Below are 18,233 nucleotides of genomic sequence, written 5' to 3'. Positions count from 1 at the left end.
GAACTGGAACAAATAGTCCTTAAACTTGTATGGAAACAGAAAAGGCCCCGAATCTCCAAGGCACTGCTGAAAAGGGAAAACAAAGCTGGGGGCATCACAATGCCGGATTTCGAGCTGTACTACAAAGCTGTGATCACAAAGACAGCATGGTACTGGCACAAAAACAGACACATAGACCAATGGAACAGAATAGAGAGCCCAGAAATGGACCCTCGGCTCTTTGGGCAACTAATATTTGATAAAGCAGGAAAAAACATCCGGTGGGAAAAAGACAGTCTCTTCAATAAATGGTGCTGGGAAAATTGGACAGCTACATGCAAAAGAATGAAACTTGACCACTATCTCACACCATACACAAAAATAAACTCCAAATGGATGAAAGACCTCGATGTGAGACAGGAATCCATCAAAATCCTAGAGGAGAACATAGGCAGCAACCTCTACGACATCGACCAAAGCAACCTTTTTCATGACACATCCCCAAAGGCAAGAGAAACAAAAGATAAAATGAATTTATGGGACTTCATCAAGATTAAAAGTTTCTGCACATCCAAGGAAACAGTCAGAAAAACTAAGAGGCAGCCCACGGAATGGGAGAATATATTTGCAAATGACACTACAGATAAAGGACTGGTATCCAAGATCTACAAAGAACTTCTCAAACTCAATACACGAGAAACAAATAATCAAAAAATGGGCAGAAGATATGCACAGACACTTTTCCAATGAAGACATACAAATGGCTAACAGACACATGAAAAAATGTTCAAAATCATTAGCCATCAAGGAAATTCAAATCAAAACCACACTGAGATACCACCTTACGCCAGTTAGAATGGCAAAAATAGACAAGGCAAGAAACAACAATTGTTGGAGAGGATGTGGAGAAAGGGGATCCCTCCTACATTGTTGGTGGGAATGCAAGTTGGTACAGCCACTCTGGAAAACAGTGTGGAGGTCCCTTAAAAAGTTAAAAATTGAGCTCCCCTATGATCCAGCCATTGCACTACTGGGTGTTTACCCCAAAGATACAGATGTAGTGAAGAGAAGGGCCATATGCACCCCAATGTTCATAGCAGCATTGTCCACAATAGCTAAATCGTGGAAGGAGCCGAGATGCCCTTCAACAGATGACTGGATTAAGAAGTTGTGGTCCATATATACAATGGAATATTACTCAGCTATCAGAAAGAATGAGTTCTCAACATTTGCTACAACATGGACGGCACTGGAGGAGATAATGCTTAGTGAAATAAGTCAAGCAGAGAAAGACAACTATCATATGATTTCTCTCATCTATGGAACATAAGAACTAGGATGATCGGTAGGGGAAGAAAGGGATAAAGAAAGGGGGGTAATCAGAAGGGGGAATGAAACATGAGAGACTATGGACTATGAGAAACAAACTGAGGGCCTCAGAGGGGAGGGGGGTGGGGGAATGGGATAGGCTGGTGATGGGTAGTAAGGAGGGCACGTATTGCATGGTGCACTAGGTGTTATACACAACTAATGAATCATCGAGCCTTACATCGGAAACCGGGGATGTACTGTATGGTGACTAACATAATATAATAAAAAATCAAAATAAATAAATAAATAAATAAATCAACAAAACAAAATTAACTTTCAATCCCGAGTCTGCCACAAAAAAAATTTTGAATTTAATTTTCAATCCATGCTTCCAACAGTCTATTTTACTTCCAGAACAATTAATGCTACATTAGGACTGTGAATTTTATCATTTGAAAATGAATTCCTCCTTTGCTTTTATTAAATTTATAGACAGAAGACCTCTATAGGCATACCACCCTTACTTAGCTTATCACTGAGGTATACCCAACCTAAACTATTCAAAATATACAGAGAACAAAAAGTAGTCAAGGAAATTATTATATAATATTACACACTCATTACATAATTATTAATTGTACCATTAAGCAAATGCAGGAGAAGATACGAGCTTTGAAGGAAGTGTACAAATTCTTGGTCCTCAAATAGCTACTTTAAACCTAATAAGCCTTATCTGCTGAAATCAAACAACTCTTAGAGCCATAAATTTTAATATGCTAATCAAAACTAATAATTATTCAAAAGATTTTTTTTTTTAGTTATGTTTCTCTCTGCTAGTCATTTTTACTGAATAGTAAGACCAATTAGAAAGTTTCAACTTACAAGATTAGGAAGGAAGAAGGGAGGGAAGGAAGAAAGAAATGGAAGAAAGATCAGATACCAATGATAAAATCTAGAAAACAGGATAAACTATTAACATCATTATAGTAATCCACACAAGGTGTGATAATCAGGACTCCACTCTCTAACAAACAAAACAGCAAAACATATTTCATGGCAGTCCTCACTTTTTTTCATTTCACACTTATCTGCTCACTCAACTAAAAGCCATCGATAAGAAAAACATCTTTAGATTTTCAGTACTTTCGTTATTAATTAAATGTGGCACTTATCCTATGTAATAACAGCATTTACATCTTATACCATACTCCTGCTTAATACAGAAGTTTAAAAAAATTACCCCAAAACCGTTGTTCAGGCATTTCACCACAAAGATTTCCTCACCCTCAGTTTCAGCAAAGAACTCCCCATTCTACCACCACCACCCAGTGGCAAATTCATGTATCTGCAAGCTAAAGTGTGCTTCCCCCCCCAACAACTAACTCCTTGTAATTCTCCACCAATATAGCAAGGACAGAGTAGTATGAAAAGTACGGTATACAATCTGCAGGAAAACATAAGTTTCTCTTACTTGGCACACACAGTTCGTTTCATTAAGTTTCTGGCAATATCTTCAGAGGGAATGCTAAGAATCCAAAAAGGAGACTGAAAAAAATAACAATATACAACTTGTAACTGGTTTTATGGCCTCATATGCTTCTATTCAAGAAGTCAATAAGGAGAGATTCCTATTTGCTACTTTTATGTAAGAATACATGGTCTGACTCTAACCAAAATAAAACTTGCTCCAATAGTAAAAAAGTAAATTATTTTAATAGCTAACCTGTTAGGATAACATAGTACAACATCAGAACACTTTTATAAATGACCATAAGAGCAACTATCAGTAAATACAAGATTAAACTTAAGATTTTGTATTTACTGTCTTATGTATTTTAACCAAAATAATTAATGCATATTTTACCCCAAAGTATGATCTCACGATTTTTTATTGTTGATCATTCCTGATAATACAGCTATTTTATTTTTAACTTCTAAGTAATATATTTCTTTGAATGATCCCTCCATTTTTTAGGTAGTTGTAGCCACCTGAGGGGTGGAAAAGGAACTCTGAAACAACTATGATGGAAAATTATAGGGAATATTATACTAATTTTTATTATTTTATCTAAGGAAAAAAGTTTCAGGTGCATCAGAGGTGTTTACTAATCCTCTGTCTCAACCATCAAGACTGCAGGCACTTTTTAAATTTTATTTTATTTTATTTTATCTTATTTTGAGAGAGAGAGAGCATGCACAGGTGTGCACGGGTGTAGAGCCAGAGGGAGATGGGGAATGGGAGAGACTTAAGCAAGCTCCACAGTGAGCACAGAACCAGACTTGGGGCTCGATCTCCCGACCCTGAGATCATGACCTGAGCAGAAATCAAGAGCTGGTGGCCTAATCGACTGAACCACCCAGGTGCCCCAATTACAGGCACTTTTCACCTCCACCCAGATAACCCCTTGCCAGAACAACAGAAAAACAAAGCAGACCCCTGACCTCGGTTCATCATCCTCACCCAATTTTATCTATACTCTCCCTCTTTTCCTCCTCCTTCAGTACATGAAAGGAGTACAAGTCCAATCTTAGCAGACTTTCAACTAAGTTCCCTCATCTTCTGGAAGAAATCCTCCCTGCCAGTCTTTCTTCTTCCAATATTCACACTACTCTACAGAAAAATTCAAAATAATCCAAACAGAAAAAAGATGGTTATCTCAGTATTATTTTTATTAGAAAAATTTAAAAACAATCTAAACAAAATGAAATCATTAGATAAATAATGATAGAACTAATCAATAGAAAATATTATACAACTCTGTTAGTGATGAAGGCTATGTGGCAACATGTGCCTATATTAATAGTATCAAGTGAAAAAGAGAATGAAGAAGTTCATAAATAGTATTAGAACGAAAGGGAAAAAAAGTATATGAAAAAAGATCGGAAAGCAGTACCCTCAAATTATGTCACATGAAGGAAGAATTATGAATGACTTCTCTATTTCCCAAACTTCTCTAATACACTGATAAACTATCAAATAGAAAAATGCTCGTAAGTTCATGATCTTACACATGCACAATTTCAAATGTTTAAATAATCCCCAATACAAGTCTGAAATACTGATAAATTCTAAATACTAATTCTAATCATACCTCATCAACAAAAAACAGCCCCGCCCTTTTTTTTTTCAATTGAGTGACAGATACAATTATGGTACAAGTATTGAGTTAAAAATTAAAAACTAGTAAACTAAATGAATACCGGAAATAAACTTAGATGACATTCTAAAACCACAACTTTTTTCCAAAAATATCCTTTTTATTCAATTGCCCCTAGAAGCAGAAACAAGTAACCACACAAATATAAATGTAAGATTTTCAGTTCTTCTCTTCAAACCCAAGATTCTACTTATAAATATACTACACATGGTCTAATGAAAAATATAAATTCAACTTACCTTTCCGTAAGTTTCCTGACTACTGATGAGCTGACCTCCAAAAAGTGAAAGCAAAGACTTTATTTCCTACATTGAAAATATTATAGAAAGAAGATATTTTAACACAAGGAACTCAAAGTCTATTAACAGATATAGGTATAATACGACTTTTTAAGAGCAGGTAAGTGACCTACTTGAGGCATTTAAATTTCAACACCACACAAATTAAAACTTTAGGTTCTGAAAAATTTTACAGTCACAACCACAGTTAAGTAATTTCTGAGAAATTTTACACAAGAAGGCTGCCAAAAGACTTGCTCAGAAAATGCCCTGATTTTGGAAAAAATTGGATGACAAAACTATAGATTAGTAAATCTGACAACTGATCAATAAAAATAAAATGAATTATTAAACAGATAAGTTGAGGACTTTTAGAAATAAGTGATTAACCAGGAAGCATCACTGTGGATTCATTAAACAGAAGTTATAATAAGTTAGCCTCTTCTTTCTGGATAAAGTTACACAACTAGAAAGAGAACACAAGAGCTACTTTAAAAACATCAGGAATGCAAAGTTGAAATCTGTTCAGATAATATTATATTCTATGAAGCAATCACTTTGTATTGATAAATACAAGATGACTATAGAAATTTTACAATATGTACTGCTAACAAATTTTGTCTCCTCAAATAACATAAAGCAGTAGGATCCCACTCCTCTCTGTAGGTCTTATGGAGGAGGTAACCCAATCAGAGATACGCCCCCTCTGCTGGGTGCCTACAATCCCCTTTCATCCCAACTAGAAGAAGGGCCTTTAACACCAAGCTCATCATGATCCACAGGCACCATGAGACAGTATACCCAGAACATCAACATTCTCTACCTCAAGACCAAAAGGAATAGGAGGTTTGAGCAAATCATGCCTTTTTGCTTTTCCTTTCAATTATGCAACAAATATTTTCTTTTTTCTTTAATCCCTGGATTTACAAGGGGCTAAATTCAGTTGAACTATATGGACAGACCAAGAACTTGCATAGTGTATCAGTAATACTGAAGGTAACCCCAAAGTCATTCTGAAACATGTGTGACACGTATTTAAATAGGAGGCATCATTGGAGTTGGGAGTCAGATAAATCACAATTTTATTTTCACATCTTTCAAATGGCAGCCATGTGGTTTTATACAAACCACTTCTCTCATCTGGAAAACAGGAATCATAGCTACCTCATGAAGTAAAGAGGTCTGTGACAACAGGAGCACAAAACCTAGGGTGTTAAGTAAAGGAATCAAGATGATGAACTTGAAGTCCAGTGGCTCAAGAAATCAAGCAAGACTGACAGAATTATCATTCTTAAAACAAAAAAAAAAAAAATGAAGTTATAGATTAAGTTACTTTGGTCTAGAATATTTTTGTTCATTCCACATTAAAGCACGGTGGGAGATCAGCTACATTTAAAACATCAACATTTGCTGTTCAGGGGGTATAGCTCAGTGGTAGAGCATTTGACTGCAAAATTTGCTGCTCCTGAGATACCCTGTTAAAAATTAGTAACGGGCCAAAAAAAACCACAAAGGCTCTATGAGTTTAAAAAAAAAGTGAAGAATTATTGAGGTTTTACGGCATAGCATTAACTCCACTACCCCAAACTTAAGCAATGACTTAAAATTGAAAGTAAATGTGATAACCCAAGTTTCAAATTTATGAGCAAAACCTGTATTATACTACACCATCAATCTACTTGGAAAAAGCAAAACACAAAATTTTTACCCTTATGGCAAATTCACTTTCTAGTTGACAATCCTTCTATATTAGGAACAAAAGAATTTATATTGGATAGAAAAATATAGCATGATTTGGGGCATGCCTCATGCATTAATTCACATGAGCTTTTCAGTTCTTTTAGCCACTCACTTCTTCATCCATTTTAGTTTGTTTCAGAGCTAGCAATAAAACCCAGGTGTCTGAACTCTAGTACAATAAGGCAACTAAAATTGGCCCTGATTAACTCTACAAATGGAAAACAGGACCACATTATATTCCTAATCTCTCATTTTAAACCATAAAGGCAGCTACTCATTAGTTTTCCTGCTTACCAGTTCTAAACAGTAGATGGACTCAAAAGTGTAGACTGTCCTCTTGATTGCCTTCCCCAAAGGGATCCTCTCACTCAATACTTACTAAGAAACTAATATGTACAAGGCACTGAGCTATGTAAAGATAAATACATATTTATCTTCAGGGAGCTTATGGTCTAATAGAACAAAACATTCAACCTAGTAACTGAAATGTGAGCTCTAAAACAGTGAGTACTCTTAAAGAAGTAAAAGCAAAAAGGTATTACATTAGAGTTCAAGGAAGAAACCATTACTTCAGTTTCAGAAGAAAAGTTTTCATGGAAACTGACTTAGGCCCTGGAATACAGAGAGGATCTGCATAGATGAAAGAGGACTTCCACTTCTACCGATGGCAAACTGGGCAATTCAGATTAAGCCTTCTGCTGAGAATAACTGGAAAAACCTCGCGTCTGCTTGAACGCATGGAGCAATTACAAGAATTACCAAACCAAACTTCAGGAGAAGCCAGAAATCCCAAGGTGCAGCCACTTGCTTCCCGGGGCACTGACCAATTCCAAAAGCATCTGTGAGGGTGGATGGTCCTTTTGACAGCTTAATGGAGCTAGAGGAACAAAAAGAATATTGGACCATCCATGAAAAAGAAAGATGGCTTGATAAGCCACCCAATTTGGACTGGGATCCCCAAAAGCTACATACCAGAGGAACATGTGTGAATCAGAACAGAAACAAAACTTAATACCTGGAAATGAGTTCAAGTCATCCTAGATCATCAATGCTCCTATTTCAAGAGGATTTACCTCACCCAGGCCTCATGTTACTTCTTCAAATAACTTTCCAAATATATCTAGTGTAGATTTAAAAAAATAAGCCAGCACACATATGAAAAAGAACCAAGAGAAACAATACACAAAAGCAACAGGCCCAGACTTCTTTTATCATATTTAATATGTGTGCTTTCTATAGTTTGTCATACTTAACATAACTATGCTTTCTATATTGAAGGGGATAAAAGACAATTAAGAATTTTGGCAGACTAAAAACCTATTAAAAAGGAAACTGCAGAGTTGAAAAAGAATCAAGTAAAAAATAAACCTAAAATAAATATGTGTGTAAATCTCAATGAATATCGACTATGTAAAATCAATAGGTAGAAGACTGAAATAGGGAAGACTGAACTAGACAAAAGGCAGCACAGGCAAAAGCATGAAAACTGAGAGCATCGTTCAGGGAATGATGGGGATTCACTCTTGGCTGCATTGAGGTGGGAGATGTGGGGAGACAGAGAAAAGAACCATTCAATGGTGGGCTAATGCCAGACTAAGAAGTTTCAGCCTTGGGACAATGAGGGTGTAAAAGAGAACTGAGATTTTTGGGAGATTAAACTGGCACCAGGGTAAGACACTAAGAGTAATTTAAGAAGAAAAAACAGTTGTCCAAGTACTACGGATGCTATTCTGAAGACGGTAGCCTAACTACTCCATTCTCAGTGCACTGGTGGACTAGAGGCACACACCCTCCTTGGCCTCCATTTCCACTCCAGTATCCTTTCTCTGGTCCTCCAGAATTCTCCCTCTAAAACACAAATGATTACTAGTCACTTACTGGTTTAAAAAGAAAAAAAATGTCACTTCCTGGCTTAACAAGAGTCAATGGCTCCCCCATTAAATCTAAAATAAAATCCAAATTCCTTGCAATGGTTTCAAAACATTCCAAACCCTGGATCCTATCCACCACTCTAGCACCATTGCCCATCACTTCATCCTCACTCCCCACACATCCCACACCCCAAACCACCATAATCAACTCTGTCCATGCCTTTACACTTGCTTCTGTTTCTCACTGAAGTGGGCTTCCAGTCTTCTTTACCCACAAAACAGCTCTTTATCAATTACGATCTATTAAAATATTACTTCCTCCATGAAACTCTATGCCCTTACACCCCTATCTTGCCAATGCACCTGCTCAGCAAAACATTAACCCTGAATCAATGCCACAGTCTCCCTTCCTAACTCCTAAGGCCAGTGAATTGCACACAACTGAAGAAAATCGGAGAATCTCAGCACAATTACAAATACATGATCATCACCCTAAGCTGGGTTTCCACCATTGCTCCGATACCTGTGTTCTCAATTTTTAACTTGTCAGCTCCCTCTTTTGCTCTCAATGACTATTTCAAATATAACTATTTTTCCCATTTCTCCACTCAACTGCTTGGTCCCTGATCTCTGAAGAAACAACCTTGACTCATTCATAACCTAGAAAACAGACCCTTGGGCAGCAACCCCACATCCAACCTAACTCTCCTTTGCCCACTCTCCCCTTCTAGTGAAAGACCAACACCTCCCACTGTGCCCTTATATCCATTCTCCCCTTCTCTTCATCCTGTAAACTTTGCTTGACCCTAGGCCTCCCTCAAAACTGTCAACCAATCCCTTACTTGCCCTTCTTATGCTCTGGTTAAGAGCAGTCTATCTGCCCTTCCTCATTTTCCAGTGACCATTAAATCAAGCAATCTAGCTCACCATCCTACTCCAAACTCTACACAACAGTTTTAGCAAAATTCCTAAAACTTTAACCTCCTGATTTCTGTGCCCTCTAAGACTTTCTATTCTGACACTTGCCAATCCTCTTCATTACCTCCTCTTTTCTCACTTCCCCCCAATATCAATGCTTCCAAGCTCGTGTATTTGGCCCCCCACTCTTTCAACACTATGCTTTCTCTGAATAATTTCACTTTCTCTCCTAGTGTTCATACGCAGAAGCTTCCAAAACATTTATTACCAGTCCAGACCACTCTATCGTACTCCATGCATATTCCTATATTCACTGCCCCCCATCCCCGATCTTCTTCACTTGATATTACACAAACACATCAAACTCAGCATAACCAAAATTTAAATCTTTCATCTGCCTGTGCTCTACATTTTAAATGGAGATGCTCTTATATGCACCCCAGGAGTCATCCTTGACCGGCCCCTGTTCCCCCCACATTCAATCATCAAGTCCTGATGATTTCATCACCTAAATATTTTCCATCTATCCCATCCTTTTACCCCTGCCCTAATTCAGGCCTTCTTAATCTACTAACAAGACTATTCCAACAGGCTCCTAACTGGTCTCTGATTCCAGACTTATTCCTCTCAAATCTATTCTCATTATCGCTGGCAAAGTGATTTTTAAGGAAAAATCTTTGCTTAAAATTCTTCAGTAAATTTCCCTTACAACCTAAATAAATTTTCTCTTCCCTTCCAGAGTATTCAAGGCTTTACATTTTCTGGCCCCTATCTACCTCTCCTTGCTCTCTTTCTGTCACTCGCAGCTACATATTTCATAATCCGGTAATACTGACTTGTAATTCTAATTTATTTATATCCTTGGCCTGGCTAACTCTTACTCATTAGTTACTGTTCAAGTGTCATATCCTCATGCAATCGATCTTAAAGGCCAACATCCCCCACCCCCTCAGGTGGACTGGATTCCCCTTCTATGCTCTCGTATTCCCTACGCATCTACTATTGCACTTAAAAATGTTATTTCTTAAAGTTTATGCATCTGCTCGGACCTTAGCCTAAACAGTAAGCTCCCTGAAGACGGAAACAGTCTTTGCCATCTCCATATCCCCAGCGTCCGGCACATGCAATTACAAGTACTCTGAAAATGTTTCTTGAATGAATGAAACACTTTTCCCAATTTCTCCATCATCTAACCCCTGCCACCTACCACGACCACCAGCAATCCAACCCTCCTCCACGGGATTTGACCTGCATATGTGCCACTTAAAACACTGCACTGAGCATTTCTGTTGGCTGTCTCTATCCTCCGCTAGACGAAGTGTTCCTGGAGCGAGAGGACGGGTCATATTTACCTGCCTAGAAGCACGGGCAGAAGACGGAATGAAAATGCGTGGCAAGTCTGTAAGAGTCTGTCTTGGACTCCTCTCTCACACACCCTCGGCTGAGCTCGGATCCTTCCAAGGGACCGAGGGACTGAGGACGCGTAATAACCCCGACAAGCGCACACCCCCGGGTCCCTGCTTGCTCAAGCTGAGAAGATCTCCGCCGCCCGCACACCCATCCCCACCGTGCCGTCCTCTCCCGTCAAGAAGTTGTGGAGGTCAGTGCGGGCTCACCGGCAAGCGGAACTCCAGGTGCTCTTGAGCCATGAGCAGCAGATATCTATTCAGGGAGGACGACAGCGCCATTGCGGCCGCCTACCTTGCGCCTGCGCGACGCGCGCTGTTTCCCACCTCTTCTTCCCCCCTCCCGCACACAGCCTTTCCCGCTGAGGCGGAGCCTAGAATGACCGGAAGCGGAAGCAGGTCGAAGCGGGCGCTGTCCCGCGGTTCCTCGCGCGGATATGTTGAGCCTGGCAGCCGCTGGAGGCGCAACGCCAGCTGCGAGGCACTTCCTGGCTGAAATGAGGAAGTACGAGTAGGTAGTGTGAGGGGCTGTGTGGTGTTCAGCAGCGGGTTGCAATAAGACAAGTTCCCGTTGATCCTCCCACCAGGAACGTACTTCCAACTCTCTCTAGGAGCGTTTCAAATCCTAGTTCTTTAAAACTGGACTGGAATTTCACCTTTTCCGTGCAGACTTCTCTAACCACTCCAAACTAGGAGGACCTGGCCCACTCATCTAATATTTATTTTACTTTCTGTATTTTTGCAATAACTTTTCAAGGATACGTGCCTTCTAAGCTTGTTTTAACAAGCTCTTGACCTAGATCATCTCTTACGGTTCTTCCTATACTTAACGGAAAAAACAATGTCGTTCTTAATAATTTACTCAATAATTAGGAGGTTGTGATGTTAGACTCACAGGCCCAGTCTACAGCCAACTCTATATTAAAACAGTGATGGAAATTGCTTCTAACTATTCACACTGGCACAGATTTCGTAGCACATAAAATAAGTAGTAGTATATCATAAATTTTAAAAATTTGCATAGTCTATGTATACGCATTATTGCTTTTGTCTTATTGAGAGCAATTTCTTTTGCATCCCACCATAATATTGTACAAAGTACAAGAGTACTACATATTCCAAGCACCATGTGCTGGGAACATCCTCGATACTTCACAGCCATCATTAAGAACATAAGCTGTGGTGTCGATCTTAGGTTAAAAATCTCAGTTCCACTATTTACAATCTATATGCTCTTAAGCACATTTCTTAGCCCCTTTTAATAGCAGTTTTATCTAAAATGGAGTAACACTGCCTCCCTCAAGGGATTGTTAGAATTAAGTGGAATAATGTACATAAAGTGTTTAATACCTGGCATATTGTATGGGGCCAATAAATGGAATTTAAGGAGACTTTCCTTTAAAAAAAAAAAAATATATATATATATATATATATATATATATATATATATATATATATATATATATATATGAAAATTCCTCTTAACAAGCAATCTGTTAGGAAAACACCTTGGTAAGTCCACTTAAGATAAGCAATAAAGTGAGTCTCTGAGGAACACAGATGTCTCTTGGCCCCAAGGCTTCAGAAAAGGGATAACAGTATGAGATATGAGAAGAGAGGTCAAGGTGGGACAGAGAACCTACAAAATATTAGGGGAATGATGTGCAGTGTTTGATATGCCCCATTCCCAAAGCTTGTCAGAATTACCAAACATTAAATTTTGATGGGGACACTTTTTAGGGAATATCATAGAGGTGCTGATTTTCATGCTTGGATTAATAGGATGCTGTGCAGAGACAGCAAATGAGAATACACAGTCTAGGAGAACCCAAATTCAAGGTTCACTGATTTTTCACATGAGCTTCCTTAAAGCTAAAGTTCATGACTAAATCCCCACTAATTCTCTACTCCAGAGATGAGCAAGAGATCACATACATTAAGAATCTCAAACTGTTGGATACATTGGGGAAGTATAAATTAATCCTGCGCAGGCCAGGCCATTAAGGTTAGTGTGGAGCTACTTGTGAGATCAAGTAGACTGCCTTTAAAGAAGTCACACCAGAGCTGTTCCATGTTTTTGAGCCTACTAAAGTCCTTAAGGAGCAGCAAGAGAGTATGAACTTTGAAACTTGGTGTTTAAACTAACATCTAGAGACTTGCAATTGTTTTTGTTTTTGTTTTTTAATTTGTACTAGAAGGGGCAAGAAAGTTTATACTCCATCTTCTGGGAACTGACCCAAAGCTTCATCCATGCTTCATCTACCACGGCAGACTTCTTAGAAACTTGGCTCCTTCTGTGAAATTGCTATTGTGCAAGCATCTGAATCTCTGGTATAGGCTGATGATGACTGAAAACCAGAATCATTCCTAGATAGTTAGGACCCGAAATTAGGAGAATCTTGAGTTCTGGTTATAGCAGGCCCCTAAACTGTTGAGACTAGTAGGGCAGAGTCAGTGAAGGAAATAAGTAGAGAGTTAACAGGTCCCAGCAGCAGAAGTCATGTGTAATGTTAAAACTGTCCATGCATCTGTCTCAGGCTGAGCATTTAACATTTGAAAAGGGGTTGGTTATCAGAGAACCATAGACATTTGTGCACCAGTGAGGGATAGGAAACTTCTCTGCATATGTATTAATTCTAGAAGATTTTTTAAAAGACTTTATTTATTTGTCAGAGAGAGAGCGCACGTACAAGCAGGGGGAGCAGCAGACAGAGGGAGAAGCAGGCTCCCCGCTGAGCAAGGAGCCCAATGTGGACTCCATCCCAGGACCCTGGGATCATGACGTGAGCCAAAGGCAGACGCTTAACTGACTGAGCCACTCAGGTGTCCCAAGACTAGAAGATTTTTGCAATGAATAAAAAACAAGGGGTTTTTGAACAGTTTGGAGAATAAGTTTTATTGGAACAAGTTATATATAACTATAGGGACTTCACTATGGTGAAGCATTCTTGACCGACTTCTAATTTCATGAAATGCCAGAAGGGTCTCCAGTATCCTGGAGATCTAAATGAAGATAATCTAAATGAAGATAATCCAGAAAGAGGAGAAGAGAGAACAAACACTTGGAGCTCTCAGGAAACAAAACTGAACAAGTTAGGACAAGGCACCAGTTCAAACTTAAGCAGCTGGAGTTGATTTAAATATGACTCAAGATCTCCAGAAGTGGAGAAAAGTAGAGCTTGTCCTCTGCTCAAAAAATTCTCCCAAACAAACCTGAAATCCTCGTTGTAAACTAGACCTACTCATTTGCTACCTGTAAAGTAGGTTCTGTGCGTAGAAAAAAAAGTGAAGGAAAATGGGCTGGAGATTCAGCCTTCTGTCCTGCCATACTTAAACTCTAATGCTTCCTCAATTCAAATAATCAAAAGCCATACATTTCCAGACAGATGTAAGATGCCAGCCTGATTGAGCTAGGCTAGAGAACAACTCCCACCATATCTTAGTGACTAGGTGAAATAGAAACAGTTTTCAAAAAGGAGCCTAACCTAGGGCCTACCAAAATTAGGGGTGCCTTCCCTCCTTGGGCTGGTACTTAATTTAATTGTTTGCAATGAGATCGAGATCATAAGATACCAAAAAACATTTCACTCTACTTTTATTCCACTCCAAATACAAGACCTGGATATCATCCACACTGCTGCAGGCTTCAGCTTTGTGGCTTCCGTGGCTTTGCGCATTTTTGAATGGGACCCCATTTATTACTTCTCTTGGGCAGAACTTGTGAACCAGAGGTGGTGTTAAGTTCACAGTGCATTTGCCACATTTGAGGCAGGTCTCTTGTCCTTCCTTCTCCCCTACTTCCCACTTTCCTTCTCTCCCTTTCTTCTTTCCTTCCTAAAATGTAAGTAGCAAACATGACTTCTAAACAAAGGAAGGCTTTTGGCAATATGCAAGTATTAACAGTCTCAAAGTGTGTAAGTTACCTTCTAGGAAGGGACCTGCAGATTCTAATTAAAGCACAATTCACAGTAATCACCATCGCTTGATCTTATTTGCTTCCCATGAGAGGAAAATTTATTACATATAAAATAAATGGTCTCAGTCCCATAAAAGGCATCTTCCTGAGAACTAATTTAACAGGGCCATAGGAGGAGTTTTACTCAATCCTACAGGGCACAGATTCTTAAACTTGGCTGCATGTTGGAATTACCTGAGGAATTTTCAAAAATATGAAGCCTGGAATCTACCCCTGGGGATTTGAATTTAATTTGGGATGTGGCCTAAACATATTTTTAAAAACACTTCAGTTGTTAATTTGATGGCAGCTACCAGCAACATCATCACCTGGGAATCACTTAGAAATGCAAATTCCTGCCTACCCCCAAGTCTGCTGAATCAGAAACTCAGGATGGGATCCAGCAGACTATTTTAAACAGGCCCACCAGGTGGTTCTGATGCACACTGAGGTTTGAGAATCATTGCCTGGGAGAGAGGAGTATGGATAGACAGGCTTTGACTCCCAGTGCCACAGATAAATAGCATGTTTGCCTTGCTCTTACCCATGCTTGGAGAGAGAATTTATATAATAAACTGGCAAAATACTGCAAATATGTTTCTCAGCAGAAGGTGTCACAAGAAGAAAATATTCCTCTCTTACAGGCTAGATTGAGAATCTCAAGAAAATCTCCTTAGCTGATTTCTTTTGAGAAAATTTCTAGAATAGACTACTTAAGTTAGGTGATTTCCTGTGGGCCATGCATGTTGGCTAGAAGAAAGGCTTTGCAGAGAATTTTAAAAATTCTAATGCAAAAAGAAGAGAAATATGTTCTAAAGGCAAAGGGAGAAGTAGAGAAAAAGAGAGTCAGCAAGATGGCAGGAGCTAGATGATATTTTACCATTTACCAAACCAAGTTTGGTTATTAAATGCTTGAAATGCTTGGTGTGGGTGACTTCTTTTGAAACTCAAAGAGGTTTTACACCTAAATTATAGTGGTCATGCATACTGCCATGAAGAACATAAGACCAGGGAGATTCCGCTGACATCTAGGTTATACTCTTGATTTTTAGTTGGAATTAGGGTTATCATTGTGCTCAATTAGATTATGGTAACATTTTAAGGGACTCAGAGATTAAAATAAAATCTTTATTAACCAGTAATATAAATCAGTCACTGAACTAAGGCAATGGGGATACAAGATAAAAAATCAGATCCCCCAGCTCATAAAAAAGGTCACAAAACCCAGTGGTCGAGGATATCCCACTAGTTCCCAGCTAGATTATGTAAGGTCTATGCTAGGAAAATAAAATATTACAGACTAGAGCTAAAGAAACAATATTGCTGTGGTTGTGGATGGGAGTATCAGGGAAGACTTCCAAGAGGGGATAACATCTTAACCCAGCTTTTAAAAGTGAACAGATTTCCAAAGCTGTGCTGAGTTTAGTTGGAATAGTAAAAATGGTTGGCATATGGGATACAAGCACAGGAGATGAAGCCGAACATCCTGGTGAATAATTTTGAGGGAAAACAGTGAGGTTTTCACAAGCAAGAAAATTGCATAACCAAGTCATGATTTAGAAAGAACTCTGATAGAGGCTCTCTGGGCTAGAAAGGAAGCAACTGGAAGCATGGAGCCCACTCAGGTGATTCTAGCAATGTTCAAAGCAAGAGAAGAGATGTGTCCGAAAAGGTGGAGAGACACTGGGCACTGACAGGAATGAACTGATTTTTGTTTCAGGTCCCTCAAGGTGACATCATGTCTGAGGGCAAATTGTTTGGAAACTGTTGGCTAAGAGAACATTCAGGCATACATGTTCTGTATGTTGAATGTACAAATGGGTTGAGAATAGACTGTAGGGCAGAGACAGACAAAAGCAGAGATAGTGTGGAGGCCAACTGCAGTAATTTAGACAAGAGATGATGAGAATTTGGCCAAGATGACAGACGTACAAGTGGGGAGAAGTGGTCAAATCCTGAATATATTTTGAGAATACTGCTGATAAAGTTTGCTAAGGGGTCAGATATGAAGTATGAAAGACAGGAGTCAAGGATGACTAAGATTTTTGGCCTGAGCAACTGAAAGATTGCAGTTGCCATTAAAAAAAGATGGGGAGGACTGAGAGGAATGGGGAGGGGAGGGGGAAATAAGCTTGAGGTGCCTGCTTTACATCAACGGGAAATATAATATATTTACCTGAAAGATATTTGACTTAGGGATTCGTTTAATTAGTGGATGATAGTTGATTGTGGATCCATCCCCACCTACGTGACTTTAAATAATAATCATACAAGGATCTGATTCTTTTTTTTTTTAAGATTTTATTAATTTATTTGAGAGAGAGACTGAGCAGGCAAGCAGGGGGAGGAGCAGAGGAGGAGGGACAAGCAGACTCCGCACTGAGCACAGAGCCCAACGTGGAGCTCAATCCCATGACCCTGAAATCATGACCTGAGACGAAATCAAGAGTCAGATGCTTAATCAACTGAGCCACCCTGGTGGCCAGTCTGATTCTTCTTAATCAGAGGTAGATATAGTCATTTTAATTAAGTTTATTCAAGCAGAGTCAGAAATCTGTTTTTTTTTGTATTTATATTGCAGAATAAAAGCTGATTCATAAGCAGATAAATTAACAGGTACAGCTTCATTTTAGTAAACTGGAGTAGTGGGCACTTAATGAAAGTGTGGGCATCAACTTTTATAGATGGTTTTTTGATATCAAAATCTAGAAATGTATGAGCACTGCAATAAAGCCTGTGCTCTTGACCTTGGATCCTTATAGGAGGAAGTATGTCTACAACTCTGACAGTGAATCTTTCATACATTAGGATCAGCCAATTTATTAAACATCCTTCATTTGAATGTCTGGTTTTAGTACTATTTTAAAAATTCCCGATGACCAGTTGGGACTTATCCCAAGTATCAAGGCTGGTTCAATATTCAAAAATCAATTAATATAATCCATCACATTAACAGGCTAAAAAAAAGTCACATGATCATATCAATAGATAGAGAAAAGGCATTTGGCAATGTCCAACACTCATTTATGATAAAAAATCCTCTCTGAACTCAGACAAGAGAGAAACTTCGACTTTGATAAAGAATTTCTACAAAAAAAACCCTACAGCTAACATCATACTTAAGGTGAGAAAATCAAAACTTTCAACTAGAATTATGTACAGGGCAAGGATGTCTGCTCTTACCACTCCTTTTCAACATTATACTGTAAGATTTAGCTAATGCAATAAGCCAATAAAAGGAAATAAAAGGTATACAGATTGGGAAGACATAAAACTGTCTTTGTTCACAGATCCAATGATCATCTAGGTAGAAGACCCAAAACAATCAAAAAACTACTGAAACTAATAAGCAATTATAGTGAGTTTACAGGATACAAAGTTAATATGCAGTATTCAACTACTTTCTTATATACCAGCAATGAACAAGAGACATTTGAAATTAAAAACATAATACCACTGATATTAGCACCCCCCAAAATGAAGTACTTAGGTTATCAACCTAACAAAATATGTATAAGAGCTATACAAGGAAAATTATAAAACTCTGATTAAAAAAAAAGCAAATAACTCAATAAATGGAGAGACAGTCCATGTTCATGGATAGATTCAATATTGTT

General features: G+C 38.6%; 1 protein-coding gene across 8 annotated transcripts in view; it reads right to left on the bottom strand.

The window, feature by feature from the left end:
- TRMT11 (tRNA methyltransferase 11) overlaps positions 1-11,015 on the bottom strand; it is a 292,966-nt gene extending 281,951 nt beyond the window's left edge. For 4 of the 8 annotated variants that reach the window (XR_015726104.1, XM_087865468.1, XM_045805596.2 and 1 more), the window contains exons 1-3: positions 10,872-11,015; positions 4,688-4,753; positions 2,762-2,835 (exon numbers count right to left, since the gene is read on the bottom strand). Coding sequence is in view for 6 of the 8 variants with exons in the window: in XM_087865468.1 (XP_087721594.1) it covers positions 2,762-2,835; positions 4,688-4,753; positions 10,872-10,943 (212 nt within the window). In the remaining 2 variants the exon portion in view is untranslated. Of the gene's footprint in view, positions 1-2,761; positions 2,836-4,687; positions 4,754-7,225; positions 7,344-10,607; positions 10,816-10,871 lie in introns of those variants that run through there. The other 4 variants (XM_087865467.1, XM_045805597.2, XM_045805598.2 and 1 more) reach the window with 4 other exon arrangements.
- Positions 11,016-18,233: the final 7,218 nt, after the last annotated feature.

The sequence above is a fragment of the Ursus americanus genome, chromosome 11 (assembly GCF_024610735.1).
Source record: "Ursus americanus isolate L20-20 chromosome 11, mUrsAme1.1.p, whole genome shotgun sequence".
Lineage (NCBI taxonomy): Eukaryota > Metazoa > Chordata > Mammalia > Carnivora > Ursidae > Ursus > Ursus americanus.
The sequence above is the reverse complement of the archived record's forward strand: the minus strand, read 5'-3'. Positions and strand labels throughout refer to the sequence as shown.